We start from the raw sequence: 23,145 nt of genomic DNA on the forward strand, positions 1-23,145 counted from the left end.
ATTGATAATAAAGTTACTTTAAGAATCTTTAACGGAGCAGGATACAAACCAAGAGTTTTTTTCATTACAGTTTCTTTAGCTTTCTTAAATACATAATCCCTTAAAGGTCCAAATGATAATGGGATATTATGTTGCAAACCAGCTAAACTCAACCATGGTTTGTTTTGCGAAACTTGCAACTTTCCTGATGCCAAATCTCTATTTTTTTTAAATCCAATTAAATTAAAAAGTAATTCAATGGAAAGCATTAAAAATTATCGTAATAATAATTATAAATTATTATAATAATTTATAATATACAAAGTATTATAACAATTTATAAAAATAATACCATTAGAAAGTGCCAGAAAATATTAAAACATAAAAAAACATTTTTTTCTGTTTTTATATTTTTATAGACACTTTTATAGACAAGAGCAAAGAAAAAAAAGAAAAATAAGAAATTAGTTATAAAGCAATTTAACAATTTTATTTATGTTAAACAATTTATCCTTAAAAAATAATAAACAGTTAATTATTGCTTTATTATGATATAATTTACTAATCAGTGAAAATATGGAAAACATGATGAACAATCAATTAAACAAAAACAAAAGTCAATGCATGGTTTATCAATGTCAACATACGATAATTTTATTTTAAATATGTAATTCAAAATGTTTTATTAGTTTTAATTTACAATATTAGTCAAATCATCAAATGTAGAAATTTGAAAACTTGATTAAAGCAAAAAACTTACTTAGCAGCCTTAACAGCAACTTCTTCTAATAAACGCATTGTATTTGCTTTGCTATCGTTGACTCCAGGACCTGTAACAACAAGTTATAATTTGAAACTAATGTTAAAAATTGTTATTTTTAATATGGTACATAGCTATTTATAGTCTGACATTTACCAACAGTATTTTATATAGAAGCTATTAAAAAATAATAATAAAATTTTTGTGCATTAAGTGAATATTTTAATTTTATGTTTAGTAATGTTTTTCAAACCTATTGATTATAAGTCAACTTTTTATGAAACTTCTAAATTTAATATAAAAACTTATAAGTTTACTGTTGCTTCAATTTTTATAAACTCTGGAGATTACACAGACCTCTTAAACTATTGCACAATCAGTAATACAATTATTAGTAATACAATTATTACAAAAATCAGTAATACAATTATTAGTTAATTCTTTGAACCATTTAATTAACCAACTCCTAATACTTTATCTTGATTTTAAAAGCTTATTCTCTGACAATACAGGGTATAATCCCTTTGTTCCACAACTGACTTATTAACCATTCTAATAAAAACATTCTTTAGTGCATTAGATGGAAGCAGTTGCTTTACACTTTATTGAAAGGTTTTTAATACAGCTATTCACAAAAATTTTAAGATCTAGCCTTCAGTTTTTCTTGAATAAAAATCTGTACGAAGGCCGAATTAATCAATACACCTACAAGAACACATTGGAAACGTGTTTAGCTCCATCAATCAGACACTTGTATGGCAGAAGCAATTCATCTTTCAACAAGACGAGGCTTCAGCTCACACAGCTCACTCAATCAAAGAATATTTTTTGAAAAAAAGTTCAATGTGATGCCCTGGTGCCCTAGATCACCAGATCTCCAATTGAAAATATTTGGTCTTGAGTCGACAATCAACTGACATACCATGAAATTCAATCAACTCAGCATTTGAAGCAACTTTTGAATGAGTACTGGCTGAAGGTACCTCGCATAATGTGCATGAAATTAGTTAAATCAATGCATAAACGAGTTTATCTTTGCTATAATAACAAAGGAGGACACTTCAAATATTAATTTTTCTTTTTTTTTTCTTTTTTTGTTCGAATGTTGCAATTCGTTTAAACTTTTGTGCTTCTTATTTTTCTTATATGATTTTTTGTAACTGTTTTTTTCTAACTAAATATTAAAATTTTTATAATATGTTCATATTCATTTTAAAGCTAATTACTTTTTCTTTAATAAATAAAAAAATTAATTTGATATCATTTTACAGTTTTTTTTTATTAAACAAAAACCAAATATACTTGATCAAAGTTCTGCAATTGTTTAAACTTTCATGAACAGCTGTATAGTCTGACATGCTGGCCTTTTTATAAACTCTTTTTACATGTGTCTGGAAATGTTTTTAAAAAATTGAATTATTCCTTTCAAACCGCAGTACTAAAGTTATCCTTGATGGATAACAGTTTCATTCATACGGTAACTTGTGGGGTACCACAAGTTTCCTTCCTTGGTTCTGTGTTGTTCCTTGTGTTTATTCAAAAAAAACCATTTTATTATTATAGTTATTACTACTATTATTATTATAATTATAATAATTATTATTATTACTATAATATATTATATATACTATATTATTATTATTAACTATAATTTAAACTTTATTAGTTTAATTCATTTGAAAAATCATCAGATAAAACTAGAAAAATAAAACAATATTGAAAATTAAAAAATAATTTACTTAATAAAATAATATAATTAACAAAATAGTAATATTAAAAAATTAAAGAACCGCCAGTCACAACAGTCTAAAGAAGTTTAGAATTGTTCAAATGTTTTAAATAAAAGAAATCACGACTACTGTTATATCTTATTCAATATCTTCTTATAAATCAAATATAACGGTTAATTAAATGCTCGAAAATTTCTAACAAAGATATTTATATAAAACTAAAGACAGGCATTTTGAAACATATATTCTTATTATTTTAATTATTCTTATTATCAATCTTATCATTTATTTCTAATTTAAAACATTTAAATTTTTTAATAATTCTTAAAATTATCTCCCTAACAAAAATCAGATTTTAATGTTTGCTACGATGCACAACTAGCTAGTATAATTTTTTATTGGTTGATTTTAAAATTACTGAGCATATTTTTTATTGGTTGATTTTAAAACTACTGAGCGTATTTTTTGGAACTATTACTCTAATTTAATTTTATATAACTAGAATTTTTTGTTTTTTAAACTGGTGTTTAAAAAACAAAAAATTTAAGTATGTAAATTTTGACAGTTATTATTTTTGCAGTCATTCATGGTTTTAATAAACTGAGAATTAAGAAACCAGAAACATCTCCATCTCCTATAAATTTGTTTTTATAAATTTTATTTAAAAAGAAGTTATTACATTGTATGTTGATTATGTTTTTGAGCATAATCGAGCACAAAGAGTCATTGGATTGTAATGTGTTAGCTACATCAAGTTTATCAAGTCTTTGTCTCGCCTGGCTGGCCATCAATGTTTTTAAACTTTACTATCCTTTTTATTGGGTATAAGGTGTTTAACAAATTGGAATCTTATAAGCTGTAAAATTTGTCAGATGGTAATTCAAATAGAATAAAATTTTTATTTTAGATTGTTTGCAAATTAAAATAAAATTTTGTGTACAATATGGCTTAAAAAAAAAATAACTATACAGATATAAACAAGATTTTTAATATTTTACTTAATTGTAGTTGTAGAATGGTTTTGAAATGGTGGTGAATGGTGGAATAGTAGTGAAACTGGCAGATATTTTACGTTAATTATAACAAGTTCCACGGACAAAAATGAAAGACCACATACAAGATTTAGTGTTTGTTATGCACATGGTATAAAATATTTTTATGCACATGGTATAATGGTAAAGGATATTCACTAAAAAAGATGCCTGTCAATTTAGTTTATCACAACCAGGACTGCATCCCGAAAATGTTTCGAAATTTATCACACACAGCAGGACTATGCTTTGTAACGAGAATATGCTTTTGATGTGATATTTTAGAGTTAATCTTCTGTTTTATTTTATCAAAAGGAAACTTTGACTTTTAGGTCTCTATACTAAAACTTAAATATCTTTTTACTTAATCTTTAGATTAGTCTCTTTTTTTTTTATCACAAACATATGTGTTGTAAATACAAAAAAAAAACAAGACCTTATTTTTCCAATTCTGACCAAAATTTCAAACTTTTATATTCATTAAATTGTTCATGGTCTAAACTTGATACTTTGTGTTCAGACATATAGCTGATTTTTGTTTAGTCCAGAAAGGGTTAAGAAAGTTTGGAAAAAAAACTGAAGTATTAATTTGATCAGATATTTGCAGCCTTCCATTGCTTATAAAATTGTTGAAAAAGTCAGAAAAAAAAGAAAGGAAATTGAGCAATTAAGTCAAAATGTTGAACCTGGAAAAGAAGAAATTGTTCGATTTTGTGATGAAATTCATAAAACAGTTGATGATATTGCAAAGACCAAAATGGTAAGAGGATTAGGCATTTTATGAAGAACAGGAGAGTAGTAAATCTCTGGCAGAAAATTGTTTTTAACAAGTATTTTAAAATCTTTTAGAATGCCAAGAAGCAAGTCTGAGCAAGAACTTAGGAAAAAGTCAAACGATGCTTAAAAACTGAGTGACTTTAAGGTCAGTAAATTAACTCTCAAAAGTTTCAGCATTTATTTCACACAGATGTCGTTTATCAGTTCACCAACAACTTCCATTTCAGTCAACTATCATTTGCAAAAGCAGAGGTAAACATAATATGTCTAGTCAGTATAAATTGTACATCAAACACAATATGCATGTAAGAAAACAGTTTCATTAAATAAAGCTGACTGGGAGATTAACAAACCTAAAAGAGCAACATTGCACTGATATTTTAAGCTTTTTTATTTAGCCACAGTTCATAATCAAGAACTTGTAGCAGTTCTTATAAATGGATCTCATGGGTAGTTTACATATTCATTTTTAACATAAACTAAACATATTTATTACTGTTGTTTTCAAAGAAATTAATTTAACTTTAACTTGCAGACAAAAACTTTTTGGTGTACCTTTAATTAAATATTCAACTGGTAAAATTGTCATTGGTATATGCTTCGATACATAACAGCAAGCAACACTAAAAAAGAGCTGCAACTTTAATCAAAATTTAGTTAAAAACCTCTCTTATGACTAGCATGTTGTTGTGATGAGCTGCACATTAAACATACATTTTCTGCATTACAAGGAGATGTCCAGATGAGCCTCTTTTTAAATGAATCCAAATTTTCAAAAATTGATATTGATTACTTAAACTTTATTTTTCCTAAGTGGCCTACTGACATCAAATAAAAATTATTTAATCAATCAAATTTAATTTATAATAGGCTTACCAATGCCTTAATCAGAAAACATTTCCATGAGAAGACTACTTTAAGTTAATAGAGTTAACTCTTATTTATGGATGAGCTTCTGATTTTATCTTTATTTGTTATTTTATTTTTATTTATCATTACTAAAATTTGTCAGACTTCATCAGAACAATAATGGCAAAAAAAACTTTTTTACCCTACTATTATAAAATTTTTTAATAAGGAAACAAACATTTAACTCGTCAATCTTTATATCTTTTTTAATTGGGCCACAGTCTTGGCTTCTTTTTGATTTATGACTCCAGATAAATTCACAAGACATTCTTGACATTCTTGTCTTGTGGATTTATCTGGGGAATAAAATCTTTTGCAGTTTGATTACCTTGGAACATTCTTCCAAGGTTATTAAACTGCAAAAGATTTTGTTAAACATTTTTAACAAAACCTTTTGTAGTTTGATAATTGCAAAGAGGTAACAAATGATTTCACCAAAAGAAGAATCAAGCTTATTGGTTAGTTCTGTGAGCATGCCCTAAATGAAAAGCAAACCCAATATCTTTTGCATGTAGTTGAACAACACAGAAAGCAAAACTGATCTATTGATTATATTGAAATCAAAACTAATAAATACATTATAACATTTACATTATTAAGTCATTTAAATCATTTCAATTGTTCTCCATATTTTATTATTATGATTTACATTTATTTAAAACCATTTAATATAATTCATAATAATAAATTGTACTGAGTTTGTACTGCATACTGGATCCCATATACATGTGAAAATATTAACTGAAAGGATTTGATACATACATTAACTTAGTGGATTTGATAAGGAACCTCAGTTGATGTATATCAACCGAAATTTGTAAAAATCCTAATCCTAAGTTTCATATTTATATTGTTCAATCTTTTTATTAGTAACTTAAAAATAATAAGCAATTAAGATCATACCAAGTTGATCTACAACACTATGCACTAAACCAAGTTTTTTTGCTTTAGTAGCATTGACAGTTTTACCAGTCAGCATCATGTCAAGAGAAGTTGGTAGACCAACCTGTTTTTAAAAAATATATATTTAATTATTATTTAAAATAAACAATTTCAAAAAAAAAAAAATAGTTAAAAATGAAGCTATGAAATAAACAGTTATTTCCTAAGCTGCTTAGTTGCAAGGAATCAAAATAAATGACTTTGTTAATGTAAAGAATCTTCAAAGTCTATACAAAACCTAAATAAGTTAAGTACATGAATATATTAACAAAGAAAAAACAACTTTTTCTATAGTACTTTAAGTTTCATGCCTATACAGGAATTATCAGCCATTGAATACAAAATAAAAAACAAAATATTAACTAATCATTGGTGTCAAAAAATACATATACATATACATATATATATATATATATATATATATATATATATATATATATATATATATATATATATATATATATATATATATATATATATATATATATATATATATATATGTATATATATATATATATGTATGTATGTATGTATGTATATTAGGGATATGACTTTTTAATTTTTTTTCAAATAAAATGTTTCCTGTATCATAAATCGATGAACTTTTACCTAAAATCATGAAAAAAGGCCCAAATAGCTTTCTGCAACAAAAAAAGGTCACCCCCAAAATAAAAATTTGATTTACCATTTTTATACATTCATTTTTGACCGATGTTTTAATCTTAAGCTTAATTCTCAGCTTAATTCTATTTATTTCATTATTTTGTTATGAATTTATAAATATAACGCCACACGTTACCATGGCAACGAAACGGCCGTGTGCCGGCAAATACTTGGAATTGTTATGTGATGACGTCATTGTGTTACTACGGTGATATAGACGACTGTTACAGACTGTAGAAGATTATAGAACTTAGTAGAACATTCTGGAAGCTCTAAATAATTATATAAGCGAGCTGCTGTCAGAGCTCAGTGTTGATAATGTGAATAGTTCTATGAAGTACTCTGCGTGTAACTGAGCTAATAAGGAACTACTGTAGCGAACTAAAGACGCTGTAAGTGTACGAAGTATAAGTAGTTGTAGCATTATCGTTAGGATACGGACTGGATTATCGAACTGTTATCAACATTGACTGGATTATCGAACTATAATTGGATTACTATACAGTTAAAGTATTTTATTAATTAAACGACTTTATTAAACGGATATTTACGCTCAGCTATCCGTAAAGTCGTAACAATATTATATGATGTCTCACAAGAAAAGTCATACCACAGTAACAAAGAACAAGAAGACTTGGACTAAAAATTTGGTGAGATTTCAAGAGTCACACAGAAGAAGAGGAAGCGTGGCTGTAGAAGAACATTCACTCGATGAAAAATCCAGAATACCACTTCAATTGCAGATCGTAGGAAGATACCAGTTTCTCGGAGCATATGTTAAAGGAAGAAAAGAACGAATAGACCAAATTTCTAAGGAAATTACAAAATTGTGGGACAATAAACTGAATTTTCCACGTGTGTCTGATCAAGTGATAAGAGCAAAGCTTATGAAGGTGCTGAAGGTCTATGATGAATGTGTCAAGCGTGGAAAATATGATGTTCTCAATGCATTATTTGACATCACGAAAGTGAATGGCCAGTGGTTATCCTCGGAAGATAAACATCTATACCACCTACAAAAAGAAAGTAAAGGACAGGTGGGGTACTCAACAGGACAAGTGGCAAGTAAAGAAACCATTCACCCTTCCAAGAGAAGGAAAGTCCAGTCTGGAACAGCAATACCTTCCACATCACAAGTCCTGTCTACCACAGACAGTGGTACTGAATCTGAAAACTGCAAAAGTAAGAGTGAAGATGATGAAGACGACGACGGTGATAAAGACGATGATGAGGACACTCAGAAAAAAACTAGAAAGCACTACAAAAGTAAATTTGCTGTAAGTATGGTTACATCAAGTGGAGTTTCCACAAAGAAAGCTGCTAAAATATGCAATGTATTATCACAACAAGGTATTGATATTCCAACTCCAAGTCAATCAGCAATTTACAAGTCCATATTCAAAGAGGCAGGTAAATTAAAAAAAGAAATGATACAACAACTTAAAATGGAACAGTGGTCCTTACACTTTGAAGGCAAACAAATAGATGATAAGGAATATCAGGTAGTTGTACTTCAGAATGAAAGAACTGACGTGAAACTTGATGCACTGCGTTTAAAAGATGGCAAAGCTGAAACTGTTGCTGAAAAATTGCCAAACTTATTGATGAATACAATTTGTGGAATTCAATTAAGATGATCATTACTGATACAACAAACGTCAATACTGGGAAGAGAAATGGAGTTGTTGTGAAGTTGCAACGTATGTTTAAATTAAAGGGTGTCACAATACCACAATTTATCGGTTGTCAGCATCACGTACTAGACAGGATTCTCCGTCTGGTGATGGACGAAGAACTTGGGGGTGATACCAAATCTCCAAACATTGAATACCCATTTGTGTCTGAACTGTTGAATAAGTATGATGAACTGAAGGATAAGTTTGTGAATGGAACTGTAGAAATTCTTGATAAATCAGGGTGGAGAGACGATATGAAGTTTTTGTACCATTTAACAAGAGTGTTTAGGTTCTATGAAGAACAAAGAAACTTCCCTCTGATTCACTTTCAGAACATTCCTAATATGAGCAATGCCAGATGGAACTCAAGTGCCATTCTCGCCATTCTGGCGTTCATTCTTATGCCTGAAGCGAGAAAGAATTTGGAGAAGGTTTGCAGGTTCATTTCATATGAGTGGGCAGAACATTGGTTTAGTAGTCAAAAGTACAATGACAATGACTTCAAGAATTTATCTGATGTATTGAAGCCTTACAAAAAGGCATTGCAGTCATTCAAAAATCACTGAAAGAAAGAGCCATCTGTCATCGACATACCACGAAGTAATCAGATAGCTGAACGTGCAATCAAGGTGATGCAAGACCTGTATGCTTCCTGCAGAAAGAAAGACAAACTGCAACTTCGATTCATTCTAAGTAATAAGCGCTAGACTCTTTATGAGACGTGAGCATCATGTGACCCATGTACTAAACACAGTAGGCCTATAGACACAGACAGTTATGTATATTGTTGTACTAGACGCTTTGATACTGTTAATTTTGTAATACTTGTATAATTATATATCACATAATGTTTTTTGTTATATCACAGTACATGTTGCATAAATAAATAAAATAACAACAGGAGTATGACTCTTACAACATCTTCAGCCTTTAATATTCATTTACTGTACAAAAGTGTACCTATTGAAAATTCGATTTTTTGGTTTTGGGGTGACCTTTTTTCAAAATATGTCAAAATGAAACATCTATTCGTTCTTTTTACATAAAAGTTCATTGAATTACGATACAGGCCTAGTAGGTTGCAAAAAAGTCATATCCCTAATGTATATATATATATATATGTATATATATATATATATATATATATATTTCTATATATATATATATATATATATATATATATATATATATATGTATATATATATATATGTATATATATATATATATATATTTTTATATATATATATATATATATATATATATATATATATATATATATATATATATATATATATACACAGTGCCAGTTTTAGTACTACCAGCGCCCTGGGCGAGATTTCTACGGCGCCACTAGCTCAATTTAACCCCATTCAAAAAAAAGGCAAAGGGTAAAATAACCAATTAGTTTCACCCCTTTATATTCGGCGCCCTGGGCCATCGCCCAACCAGGCCCTATCCTAACGCCGCCACTGTATATATATATATACACTATATGCTTACTAGTGTTGCTTATATATATACACTATATGCTTACTAGTGTTGCTTATCTTTATAGCATACAGCTTTTTCAGAAAAAGAAAAAAATGAAGATTAATGAAAGAAAAGATTGCTATATATATATATATATATATATATATATATATATATATATATATATATATATATATATATATATATATATAGTTTTTTTGTTTTGTTTTCTTACATATTTAATGAACTATTTTGATTAAAGATTATAAACTTATAAATAGGCTTTATCAGTTTCCAATAAGAAATTTATAAAATTATGTTCATGAATAAAACTCAAAATTATGTTCATGAATAAAAGTCAAAAGAATTATGTAAAAAAAAAAAAAAGTATTAGCTAAAAAATAGTACACAATAAATTAGGGCGTCCCAGCTGCCCCACAAAACTCAAAATTTGGTCGTGGATAACTGTTCAAGTTTTTGGTAAGGCGTTTGGGCCTAAAAACAACAGCTATTCATTTTTTTCTGCAATCTGATCACATATGAGTTAGCACAAGTGACATAAAGTTTGATACTGTGAAAAATATACATTTTTCGTAATAATATCTTATGAATATTTATTTTATCTTTGTTTAGTATTGTTATTTAACTAACTTTGGTTATATTACTAATGATTAATATATAACATAAATGTATCATAATGGAAACTAGACATAATGATCGATATATAAAAATGATATTAGGGACCACTCCTGGTATCAACGACAAGGAAATCAAGGGACATAAACTACCAACAAAGAAGCAAGTAATTCTTTGCCTGCTTGCAAACCTTAAGAGTTTAAACTTTAATGATGCATTATCTCTTACAATTGATAATGTCCTGAAGCATTATTTGAAGTCAAATATCCCTCCAATAAGTGGAAGAAACAACATTGGCAAAATAATTCAAGAAGAATATAATGAATTTATGAAGTTAATGAAATACAATGAAAATCGAAGACATTTGGATAACCCAGGAATCAAGAAATTTATTTCAACATTAGATGCTACTATGAAATTTTATAAGAAATCTGTTCTCCAAGATATGGAAGTTCAAAAACGACATAAAACAACAAAGGAAAAAGAATCCATTGATGCAGACATTGCTTTTATGCAAAGCATGATAACTGATAGGAAAGCATCTTATTCAGGAATTGACAAAGCCCATTCAAAAGTTGTTGAGAAAAAGCAGAAAAGAACCTATGATAAAGCTTTTTCCAAAAGAGACCATTGGATAATGTTCAAAGAAACTGATGAGTTTGAGTTAACCAGTAGTTCTTGTGATGAATCGGTTGGGGGGACTGCTGGACCCAGCTCGGCCTGTTCTGAAATTGAACGACGACACAAAAGGCAAATTAAATCTGGTGAACACATATTTGTTCCACATGATATTCTCAAGAACTCAAATGTTATTGCCTGGAGTGTGAGGAACAGCATTAGTATTACTAAGATGAATTCGTTCGTACATTTGATGATATCTGTCAGCGGAGGAGATGTTTCAAAAATAAATCTTAGTTCCAGTTCAGCCCATCGATATCAAACATCAGTACTGCCACATATCAGCCAACAGATAAAAGACAAATGGAATCCATTTCCAAAAATGGTGGTATATTGGGACGGAAAACTAATAGCTTCCCTGGACTACAAAGACACCAATGATCGTCTACCTGTTTTAGTATCAGGAGTAAATAAAACTAAACTTATTGGTGTGCCAGCTCTTCCAAGTTCAACCACAAAAGCTGATCTGAAACATGGTAACATTGTCTCTGTTGCAATAAAAAATCTGCTTGTAGATTGGAAATGCAACAAAAACATCATAGACATGGTCTTCGACACAACATCCTCGAATACAGGTTAGACTTTAACATAGCAATTATTTATTAAATTTTGTGAAATGTTAATAATTTATTAAATTTCAAATTAAAAAATGGAGGTTTTAGTAATGGACTAATTGTAAGGCTAGTAGGTATAGTTTTATTAAAGAATTAATTAATTAATTCACTCTTTACATCACAGGACAGCATACTGCAGTATGTGTCTGCCTGCAGAAAGTACTAGACCCGCCCTTGTTGTGGTTTGCATGCCGCAGGCATGTAGAAGAAGTCATGCTTAGCGACTGTTGGGATTCATTAAATATAGAGGCTTCATCTGGTCAAAACATTCAACTTTTTAAAAGGTAAGCCTAACGCTTTAACAACATCATTGAAAAAAAAAGATTTTTTTAATTGATTAATTGATTAGTGCGGCCGTGGCGCAGTGGTTAGAGCGCTTGCTTTATAAGCAAGAGATCCAGGTTCCAAACGAGCCTTGGACATATTTTCGCGTCACGGTAAGGAAGGAGGCGTGAACTTTCTGGTTAAATGCACATCCGCGGTGCTCTGTGACAAGACCGTTAGGTCTTCTTGGGGCACCTAAATAAAAGTATTAAATTAAATAGACTTGCTTTAATTAGTGATAATGATTATAAATTGTTGCAGATTCAAGAGCCACTACTTACAACTTCTACCAGTTAATAAAACAAACTTTTACTATCCTGAACTTCTTAGAGCAACTAAAAAGGAACAAGAAAGCTTAACAAATTGCTTCCGTGAATTCCTAGCGTTAGATTTCAGTCGAGGGGATTACCAAGAACTTATTGAACTCAGCCTGTTATTAGTTACAAAAGGATCCGAACCTCAGGAGTTTAGCATGAAGCACACTGGAGTTTTGCACAAAGCAAAATGGATGGCAAAACTTCTGTACACTATGAAAATAGTATTATTGTCCGGAAAGATAATTGAGCAGTTTCCCAATTCAGAAGTTGCAACCAAAAATCAAATCAAGAAATTAAAACATTTCTGTGCGTTTGCTGAAAGTGTCTACGTGCAATGGTGGATTAAATGCCCAGTTGCAGCTAATGCCCCAGTTCACGATTTGATTTTAGTCAAGAAACTGAAACAGTTTCTTTACCATGATTCTATAATTGCTGGCAAGAGAATAAAAGCTCTTAGCAGACATAGTTGGTATATGAATGAAGAGCTTGTTCCATTAATTCTTTTCTCACAAATGGTATCTAACAAAGACATAGAGAGTATGAGGCTTCGGCTCCTCCAATTTGAAAGTGCTGGAAGTACTACAGACAATTACTTATAATAAACAATGAACATTGTACACGATATTACATCATTCAATGGAAAATATTGCGTTTTTCATTCTTTAATTTGTATTTTAGTCTAAAAAGATGAAAATTTAATAATATAACGTAATCTTTAATTTGATTATGCAAGCTCAATTTTTTGAAAATCATAAAAACACATATATTTCCGGTGTAAATATGATGAAACACAGTTGCAAAATTTGAATAGCGATTTTGCAAAAAGTTAGGGCGGCTGGGACGCCCTACTTTTGATATTTTAATTTTTTTTTATATATATATTTTGTTATAATCATTAATTGTATCAAAAAATGAAAAAACGTTATTACAAACTTTAAATGAAATCTTACAATGAGTTTATTTTTTTATAATTAAAAAACTTCCTCTGTGCAGTTCATTGTTGATTTTTCAAAATAATATTTCAAAGGAGTTTAGATACCCTTGATATTAAGAATAAATATACTTGATAACATTATCAAGTATAAATATATTTAATAAGGGAGTGTCCATAAATTACACAATGATAATTTTTTATTAATAACCAAAACAAAAAGATCAATAGCATTGGTTTTATCTTTTAATAAATAGTACTTGGAAACTTAAATCTTTGTCTCAAAAAAAAAAGGGCTGTTAAATGATCATCCATAAATTATGCAACGCTAAATTTAACTAATAAAAAAAACAGATCAAAAGTTTTCCTTACAAAAACTTTAATTAAACCAAAACTCAAATTAGTTCTCTTATAATAACAATGAAAATTGCTACGCAAATAAGCAAATGATCTCCTGCTTCTATTTTTTTAATAAGTTTTGCATTGTGTAATTTATGGATTATATATATAAGGGTCGACATTTGGCAATGCCATCCTAACTGCCGACCCCAAAGTGTTTGAGGTCAGCAATAAATTGCCAACCTTGTTTCAATGTTTTATGGTAAGACTTTTGTATCAATTATTTTTTGCCAACCTAATGCCGACCTCTTAAAGTTTGAGGTTATTGCTGACCTCATTTTTCCTAATTTCGAGGGTTGTATATATATATTGTACTGTTTGGTGTAAGCGCTTTGGTAAAAGATCTTATAATTCCAAAACAACATACATAAACATAAAAGAATAAAGAAGTCACAGTGTAAAACATGTTTTAGTACTTTGTGTTAGTTCTTCAAACATTTATTCATAACAGCATTGAGACAAAAAGAGACTGAGAATGATACCAAACTTATATTAAGGCTTTCTCAGATCTGCTAGTGAGGTTAGATTTTGTTTTTTACCAATCTGTTTTTAATTGGTTCAATATCAAATTTTCTAATTTGAAACCAATTTGACAAAATTTCTTTAAAATTTCAAAATAATTTGCAAAATTAACAGTGTAAAAGATGTTAATCTAAACAACTGTTAGCAGTGATTGCACCCCAAGTCAAAAATGCTGGACATTGTTTAACAGAAGGTGCAATATATTGGGGATCGAAGTATGAGTTTGGCAGTGGTCAAAATAGGTGCCAGGCGTCACTGCCCCTTACAACCATTCTTATAATCTGCTAGAGGAGGATAACTAACTGTTGTTCAATTTTTCAAAAAAAAAATTAACAATGGTTGTTGCTCCTCTTAGATAGTACACAAAAACAGGGTGTCAGCAGGCCCCGATGTCTGGCACTTATTTCCATCTCTGAGAACATGACAATTCAACACATTTTGACAATTCAACACATTTTGACAATTCAACACATTTTAACAATTCAATGCTAGTGTTTGTTGCAAAATATAAGGCAATCACAAATATTAACATTAACAGTTGTTTCAAGCATCTTTAAACATGCAGCAATTATTTGTTCAGACTTACTGGCTTCCTTTAAAAGATGTACTTGTGCACATTTAGCAAGTGATATTGTAGTCACACTCTTAGATAATAATGTTGAATTACACAAGATTTTAAATTTAAATAGAGCATATAAGATACTTTCCAATTGGTGGATAACTACCCAATCATGCATGCAATGCATGATTGTTTAGTATGTGCACACATGTTTTGCATTTATAAGGAAATATAAATTAAGTGGAAAAGATCCTCTACTACTACACCACTATCACATAATTACTTAATAAACCCCAAATTACTAATTTAAAGCATTAGAACAGATCATGTGACTAATTGAATTGATAAATATTAATTTAGTATTAAGTTTAAGCGAAGGTTTGATTGTAAGAATTGTATTTTTGGGAAAATTTAAATTCTTTCTGTAATTGAGGAAAACTGACTCTTTAAAATATAAAAATTTAAGATATTGTACCAAGTAAGTAATTTAGTTTTGCATGACAAAAAAGCTGCCTCTAACAAGTCTTTTTTTTTTTCCACCGTAGAAACTAATTCATTTAATTTAAAACAAACAAATGTTTTCAATTGATATAGTTTTCTTTGTTAATCATTTGCAAACTAATAATTACATTTACAATAATAAACAGCAAATAGCAAAAAATAACAACTGCAATTTTAAATAAACAATTTCATGCAAATTAGTTTACAAAAATAAACTCCTGCATCTGCTAGTCTCCGAAGTTTTATTGAAACCACATTTTTTTGTTTTTTGTTTTGTTTGTTTGTTTAATTTTTTTTGTTTGTTTCATGCAGGTTAAAAAACTGACACTTTGCCAGCAGTGTTTCTAATAAGTAGATAACCCCATACTTTAAGCTTAAGAATTAAATTAAAATTTACTTAAGAAAATAACATTTTCACTACAACAACATAGAAACAAACTAAAAAATGAGAAGTGTGTTACAGTGAACTAAGTCTTGAAATAGTGAATATAAAAAAGTATAAAAAAACAATAAAAACTAAAACAATGCATTAAAAAAATACAGTTGAATATATTTACCAATCTGGGAAGCCTCTGTGTTCCACCAGCACCAGGTAGTAAACCCAACATTACCTCAGGAACTCCTAAGCCAGTTTTTGGGCTATCAACTGCAATTCTATAATGACATGCCAATGCAACCTAACAAATATGTAAATTTAGTAAAAACATTTGTTGGGTAATTGGTAAATATGATGAGTATTTTCATTATATAAAAGTTAGGTTTTTAAAATATAAATATAAATTCAATGCAATGACATCACAAATGGCAGATTTATTTTTTATTTTTATTACTATTATATTATTAATGATAATAATTGATAAAACTATATACTATAGAGTACCTATTATTGATAATATATTATATTAATATATTATACTAATATAATTATATTAATATAATTATATAAATATAATTATGTTAATATAATTTATTTACATATAAATACAAGCAAGTTGTAATTTTTTTAGAATGTAGAGCCCATCAAAATACTGTTAAATAAAAGTAACACAGAGTTTACATTGACAGGTAGGTCAGGTAACAGTAACAAAAAAACAAATAGCAACACAATATGGCAGACATAATTTAAAGTTATTTGTGATTTTAATTATTTCTGAAAAACTCTAGCTAAAAGTAAAACATACTATAATATTATTTTGCATGTATTTTTATGATAACATTTCTAAATGCTCAGTATTTAAGACAATTTTTTATTAATTTTTACTTAAAACAAACATTTTGGTATTGGGATAACATTGACAGAAATGTCAAAGTTACTCAAAACTAGTAATGCTACTATACTACCTCTAGACCTCCACCAAGACAGGAACCATTGATAGCAGCAACAACTGGTTTTTTACTATCAAATATCATATTCATTATTTTTTGTCCTTCAACAGAGATAGCTGTTCCTTTTTCTAGTGAGTTTGCAGTATTTAACATATTGATATCAGCACCAGCAATAAAACAATCAGGCTTGCCAGATATTAAAACAACACTGCTGACATTAGGATTGTGTGTAACCTCTTTAAAAACCTAACATTAAATACATAACATGAACACTATATAATTAAACTAGTTAAATTTTGTAAACTATATCAAGTCAAAAGAAAACTTTAATGTATTATATATTATTATAACTGGTTTATGTAAACCTTAATTACACTGTAATCAAAAACTCACATTACAGATTAAAATACAAACTTAATTATATTTATTTGATAAGAAATATGCACCTGAACTGTTTCTTCTATAACATTTTGTGACAAAACGTTAACCTAAATAAAATTTTTTTAAAAAATAAATGGCTGACACAGGTTACGCTTATAGCTGACACAGGTTATACATAATTTTATTACGTATAACCTTATATTTAAAGTTTCAACTTTTTTTATACAAAATTTTTTGTATAAAATTTATACAATTTTTTACAATTTTTTGTACCAATTCAACAGTTCTTTAATACATCTCCCTCTATAAAATTTGATTCTGCTTTATCTCACTATTTTTATATTTTTACATTACTTTATTATTTTGTTATATGCCTCTTCCTAATATCATATTTATCTATATTTTTTTGATCATATTACCTTTAATTTATTTTTTTCACTTATTTTGTTATTCTCAACCAAAATATTCTTTAATTAGTTATGTCAATGTTGTTTTTGTTCTCCTTTGAAACCTTGTTATGAGCCCTCTCAGGGTGGCCACTCAAAATTAAAAATGAAATTCCATGACTTTTTCATGACTCCTCATAAACTTTTATGATAAATCACTAGAGTATAATATTCAGTACTTGCCATGCACTACACATTTACAACATTGTCATTATAAAACATGCAAACCAAAAACTAAATGGTAGAAAGTTCTGAAATCATGCCAGAAAGAAACTCTTTTTCATTTACTTTTCTGATAACTTACAGTGCAAAAATATCTTTTTCAAAAAGGACTTGGACTAGACATTCTAGTACTTTTCTTTGCATCCAATATAAAAATATCACAAGTAGAAATTAATAAAGGTCATTTTAAAAAGTTCCATGAATTTTCCATGACTTTCAATGAAAATTCAAGAATTCCGTGATTTCCATGACCAGTGACCACCCTGCCTCTCTCTCTATTTTTGAAATCTTCTCACCTCACTTTACACTTATCATACTTTGACATCATGTTTTCCTTACAAAAGTTTGGTAAAGGAAAAAATATATAAAGTTTATATATAATATAAGTGTTTGTAGAAAACTAACTTAATACACAAATACCTTTTAATTAAGAACCTTGCTCAATAAAACATCTTAAAATTGGAACAAAACTTTATATGTTAGCGAAAAAAACCAATATTTTGCACAAATATATAATATTATTAATATTACCAACTTTAAGATATTAAAATGAGAAGAGCAACTTACTTTTGAGTTCTTATCATTAATTGTTACTACAGCAACATTATCTTTCACTACATAATTAATATGATTGCGTTCTAAAAATGAATTTTAATTTATACTACATAACAAACTACTGTATATTTTTATCAACTAACAAATATAAAAAAAAACTAATGAACTTGAAATATTGAAGACAGTAGTTTCAAATTGATTTTACTTAATTTGTTGATTTAATGCTTTTATATGGAAGACCTTTTTTCATTTCTTAATTTTTATTTTGAACTAAAATCAAAAATGATTATTAGTTGAATTCAAAAATTGTAAAAATAGATATGATCTTTTTAATATACTAACTTATTTTGAGACATGCTAAACATTTTATATACTAACCTATTTTTATTGAAATAAATATTAAGAAGTGGTCCGGTTTAAAATTTTAGATTTTATTACAATATCATTTTACTTAACTACATAGAAAAATTTTAAACACCATCAGTTTCATATCATGTATCATGTATCATCAGTTTTCATATCATGTAAATAGAAAAAGTAATTTAAAAAAAACCTGTTTTTCATAATTTTTAAAAATAAATAAACAAATTTTGAAAATAAACTTTATCAAACTTGAAAAAGTTTTGAAAAACAAAACAGGATTGATTTGAAAGAGTTTTTTAAGAATTTCAAAAATTTACTTTACTATATATATTTATTAATTTCACCAGGTATTCATGTACTTATCTCAGCAGGTATAAAAAGAGTTCAAGTAAAATGTAAACAAATAAACAAAATGAAAACAAAAATATAGTCAATGTTTTTATTGAATTTAAATTATACCAACTAACGTTTTTAAAATGATTAACATTTCAATTTAAAATTGAAAAATAGCTATATATTTTGTCGTAAGTTTATCTCTCACTACTTACAATTTATATGCAATCATGACAAATGTCTTAATAAAAATCCTCAGTGAATAACTAAAACCCTCTGTACTACAGCCCTCAGAATTAGGAAAAATGAGGTCAGCAATTTCTTGCCGACTTTAAACTATTAGAAGTCGGCATAGAAAATTTCACAGAAAAGTTTTACCATAAAACAAAGAAACAAGGTTGACATATTTTTTACTGACCTTAAATTTTAGGTCAGCAGTTAGGTCAGCATTGCCGAATGCTGACCCTAATTTCGAGGGCTAGTACTACCTACTCCATGCCCTGCTGCCTTGTAGGGTTTGCTTTTTTAGGCGAAGGCTAGGAGAAATAAACTCTGATTTAAAAAACCCGAACCTTGGCTCTTAGTTGAGTAATGGCTAGAGATGGTGTCCAAAATAAAATTACCCATCTTTGCAGATGTTAACTGCATCCAGTTACTGTCTTGTAGAAGGCCTCCAAGGCAAAGACTTGAGCATAATAATTCAAAAGACCAGCCTCAAACCCCTTTATCTATTAGGCTGGTGTAGATTTAAAGCTGTTACATTGTTTCCTGCCTAGGATAATGAATGCTGGATCTTCTTGTCTCTATAGCTGTGCTATATCTATGAACAAGTCAAGTTCTCTTTAAACTTATATAAAATTCACTTCTAATTTGTGTCTTGTCTCTGACCCTAACTTAAGCTCAGTTTCTCCTTGTTTAAGTTCAGTTTCTCCTTGGCAGGTATGGAAGCTTTTATTCCTTCTTGTCAGTACCAAGTCGAGCCTCATTCTACTTCTTGGGTAGCTGCTATATCTAATTGTAATCATTTTCTTCTGAGGTACCTCAACAATCTATCCTTGGTCCTGTTTTGTCTCTTATCTCCATTAATAATCTTCCTGACAACTTTACAACCTTTTTGGGCAGCTGCTATATCTAATCATAATCATTTTCTTCTGAGGTACCTCAACATTCTATCCTTGGTCCTGTTTTGTTTTTTATCTCCATTAATGATCTTCCTAACAACTTTACATCTAAAGTAACCTTAATTCTATTTGCTGATGACTCAACTTTATACTCCTGTTTTAAAAAAAAATCTTTTCTTTTCAATTGCTTAGAACAAGCAGCTAATCTTGAATCTGATCTCACCTCTGTAACAGATCAGGGTTTGCAGTGCCTTGTGAATTTAAACTCTAACAAACCTCAGTTATTTACAGCAAACAACTACTGCAGTAGATAACTCAATGAATGGCAACCGTATTAAATGTATAGCAGATAGGATTTTCTACAAATACTATCATGGTCGCTGTTCAACGAGCTATTATCTCTAGTTCCAACAACCAAAACTTATTCTTGCTTGACTTGTCATTCAGCAAAGTCTCATCCTTTTACTGTACCTATCTCTGCATGCTCAAAAACCCTTTATTTGTCTAGTTTTTTTCCCGCACTTTAATCAGTTTGGAACTCTCTCCCATTTTCATGTTTTCCTGACTCATACAACCTACAACTTTTCAAGCTTTTTAACTCTAATCTTTGTTTTCTAGTAACTTGAATAACTCCCATACTTACCTACATTTAAGGTTAAGAGAAACTGAAAAGCCTCCTCAACTGTAGTGTCTCTCGACATTGGAGCCTTGGGGAGGTGCACTTAATTGAAAGAAAAAAAAAATGCCTATTGTTACAACCTAGGTTATTTAACCATAATTATAACTGCATTGCTTGTGGTACCAAGTAAAACCTATGTTGGAATTATCTCTTTAAACTATGTTTGAGTTATCTTTTCAAACTATAACTTATGTACCAAATAAATTGAAAATAAAAAAGCAAAAATTTGGGTGCATTTTTGCTTCCAGGCTCCAATCATCACGATTTTTTCAAATCCTGCTTATTAGACATGAGTATAAACATATATGAGATTGTCCATAAAATATGTACGCTCAGATGGGGAGAGGGAGTCAATTATAAAGGTAAGAAGACACTAAATTAAAAAAAATATCATAAAATGTTGGGTAGGTAGGTTAAAAGTGTAGGTACTTTTAGGGATGCGGAGGGTACTCAAAAAGCGTATAGCAAAATGTGGGGGGGGGGGGAGGTGGTTGAAATAAAAGCATATGGGCTTTATGGACAACCCCTAAATGTTTGGAGTTCGCTCCATGTCTGGAAGTTAGCTATCTCAAATGCCATAAATGCTGGATCCTGTTACTTAGCTAAGCTACTACTAAACTACTGTTAATGTCTAAAAATGTGCGATTTAGTTGCTCTTTTCTTAATTATTATATAAAATGTAAACTATTATATAAATTGTAAATTATTATATAAATCAAAACTATTATATAAAATATAAATTATTATATAAATTGTAAATAATCATTGCAAACATCCATACCTTTTATCTCTGTACTATAAAGTTGCTTGAAACTACCCAGGTCTAAAAAAAGCAAATTATTTAGTTAAAATATTGAATAAAAAAATACTTAAAAACCCCTATTTTATTTTATTTTCAAGTTATTTAGTTTTATACAAAATAGATTTTTTTTTAATCATTATTAAACCAGGCTAAACCTGGGTTATATCTGATTTAGATATTGTTTTACTACAATCACTTTGACTAAAAAAATGAGATATAAAAAAGATTATACAAAAAAATATTTGTGCCAATGTTTTTAGCTAGTCTAAAAAAATGAAGAAACAAATTTTTATTTAAAATAATTCAAACATATCAAAGGTTATATTAAACAAATGTTTTTATGTTGTTTTTTTAAATAGAAAAATTAAAAAACATTAGTAAAACTCTAATGTAAACTTATAAACAACAGTCACTTTAAACTTTTTTAATGATATGTAAAAAATTTTATGTTTGATATGTTTTAACTAATTTTTAATAAAAAAAAATAAAAGAGGTCAAGAGTTTTAAACATTTTTGGCAAGGTAAATGCTTTCTTGTCATATAAACATATATATATACATATATATATATATATATATATATATATATATATATATATATATATATATATATATATATATATATATATATATATATATATATATATATATATATATATAATATATATATATATATATATATATATATATATATTAATATATATATATATATATATATATATATATATATATATATATATATATATATATATATATATATATATATATATATTAATATATATAACTGACTGAAGTGAAAATGCTTTGTAATTGAAATAAAAACTCACCTATGCTTAGCTTAAAATTTTTACTAGCCCTGTAAAATCCTTTAACTCCATTTTTTGCATGAAAGGATAGCATCTCGTAAAACAATACTTTTTTCTCGTAAAACAATACTTTTTTGCTGTCTAAAAAGAAGCCTAACAAAATAAATTAAAACTTTCAAGCACCATCACTTAAGGTTATATTTCATTGAAAACCATACTCTAGCCCTAATAATTATGTTACTAATGTCTAAATTCTGAGAAGGAAAACGCAATGAAAATTCTAGTTTTTATAGGGTTTACACTGTGTTCTCCTCAGTAAAACCCAGACATTTGGTAACACTAAAGTCTAACCCTGACCTTACGGGTTTAGATCATGGATCAGGTTAAGATATGGTTTTTAATAATACTTATTTTCTGTACTTAGTTTTGAACTTGTTTTGTACTTAATTTTGTAACTTACTGAATTACTTTTGTACTTACATATGTATATTATATATATATATATATATATATATATATATATATATATATATATATATATATATATATATATATATATATATATATATATATATATATATATATATCTATATATAAATATATTTAATATATATTATATACATTATATATATATATATATATATTTTATATATATATATTAATATATATATATATATATTAATATATATATATA

The 23,145-nt window shown here is 28.1% G+C and overlaps 1 protein-coding gene across 2 annotated transcripts in view; it reads right to left on the bottom strand.

Moving 5' to 3' along the window:
* LOC100197152 (trifunctional enzyme subunit alpha, mitochondrial) overlaps positions 1-22,626 on the bottom strand; it is a 41,803-nt gene extending 19,177 nt beyond the window's left edge. For both annotated transcript variants that reach the window (XR_010642656.1, XM_065814212.1), the window contains exons 1-9: positions 22,473-22,626; positions 21,626-21,667; positions 18,361-18,431; positions 17,191-17,232; positions 16,760-16,990; positions 15,976-16,095; positions 6,090-6,192; positions 740-809; positions 18-198 (exon numbers count right to left, since the gene is read on the bottom strand). Coding sequence is in view for 1 of the 2 variants with exons in the window: in XM_065814212.1 (XP_065670284.1) it covers positions 18-198; positions 740-809; positions 6,090-6,192; positions 15,976-16,095; positions 16,760-16,990; positions 17,191-17,232; positions 18,361-18,431; positions 21,626-21,667; positions 22,473-22,545 (933 nt within the window). In the remaining variant the exon portion in view is untranslated. The remainder of the gene's footprint in view (positions 1-17; positions 199-739; positions 810-6,089; positions 6,193-15,975; positions 16,096-16,759; positions 16,991-17,190; positions 17,233-18,360; positions 18,432-21,625; positions 21,668-22,472) is intronic.
* Between the last annotated feature and the right edge of the window lie 519 nt (positions 22,627-23,145).

The sequence above is a fragment of the Hydra vulgaris genome, chromosome 12 (assembly GCF_038396675.1).
Source record: "Hydra vulgaris chromosome 12, alternate assembly HydraT2T_AEP".
NCBI classification, from domain to species: domain Eukaryota; kingdom Metazoa; phylum Cnidaria; class Hydrozoa; order Anthoathecata; family Hydridae; genus Hydra; species Hydra vulgaris.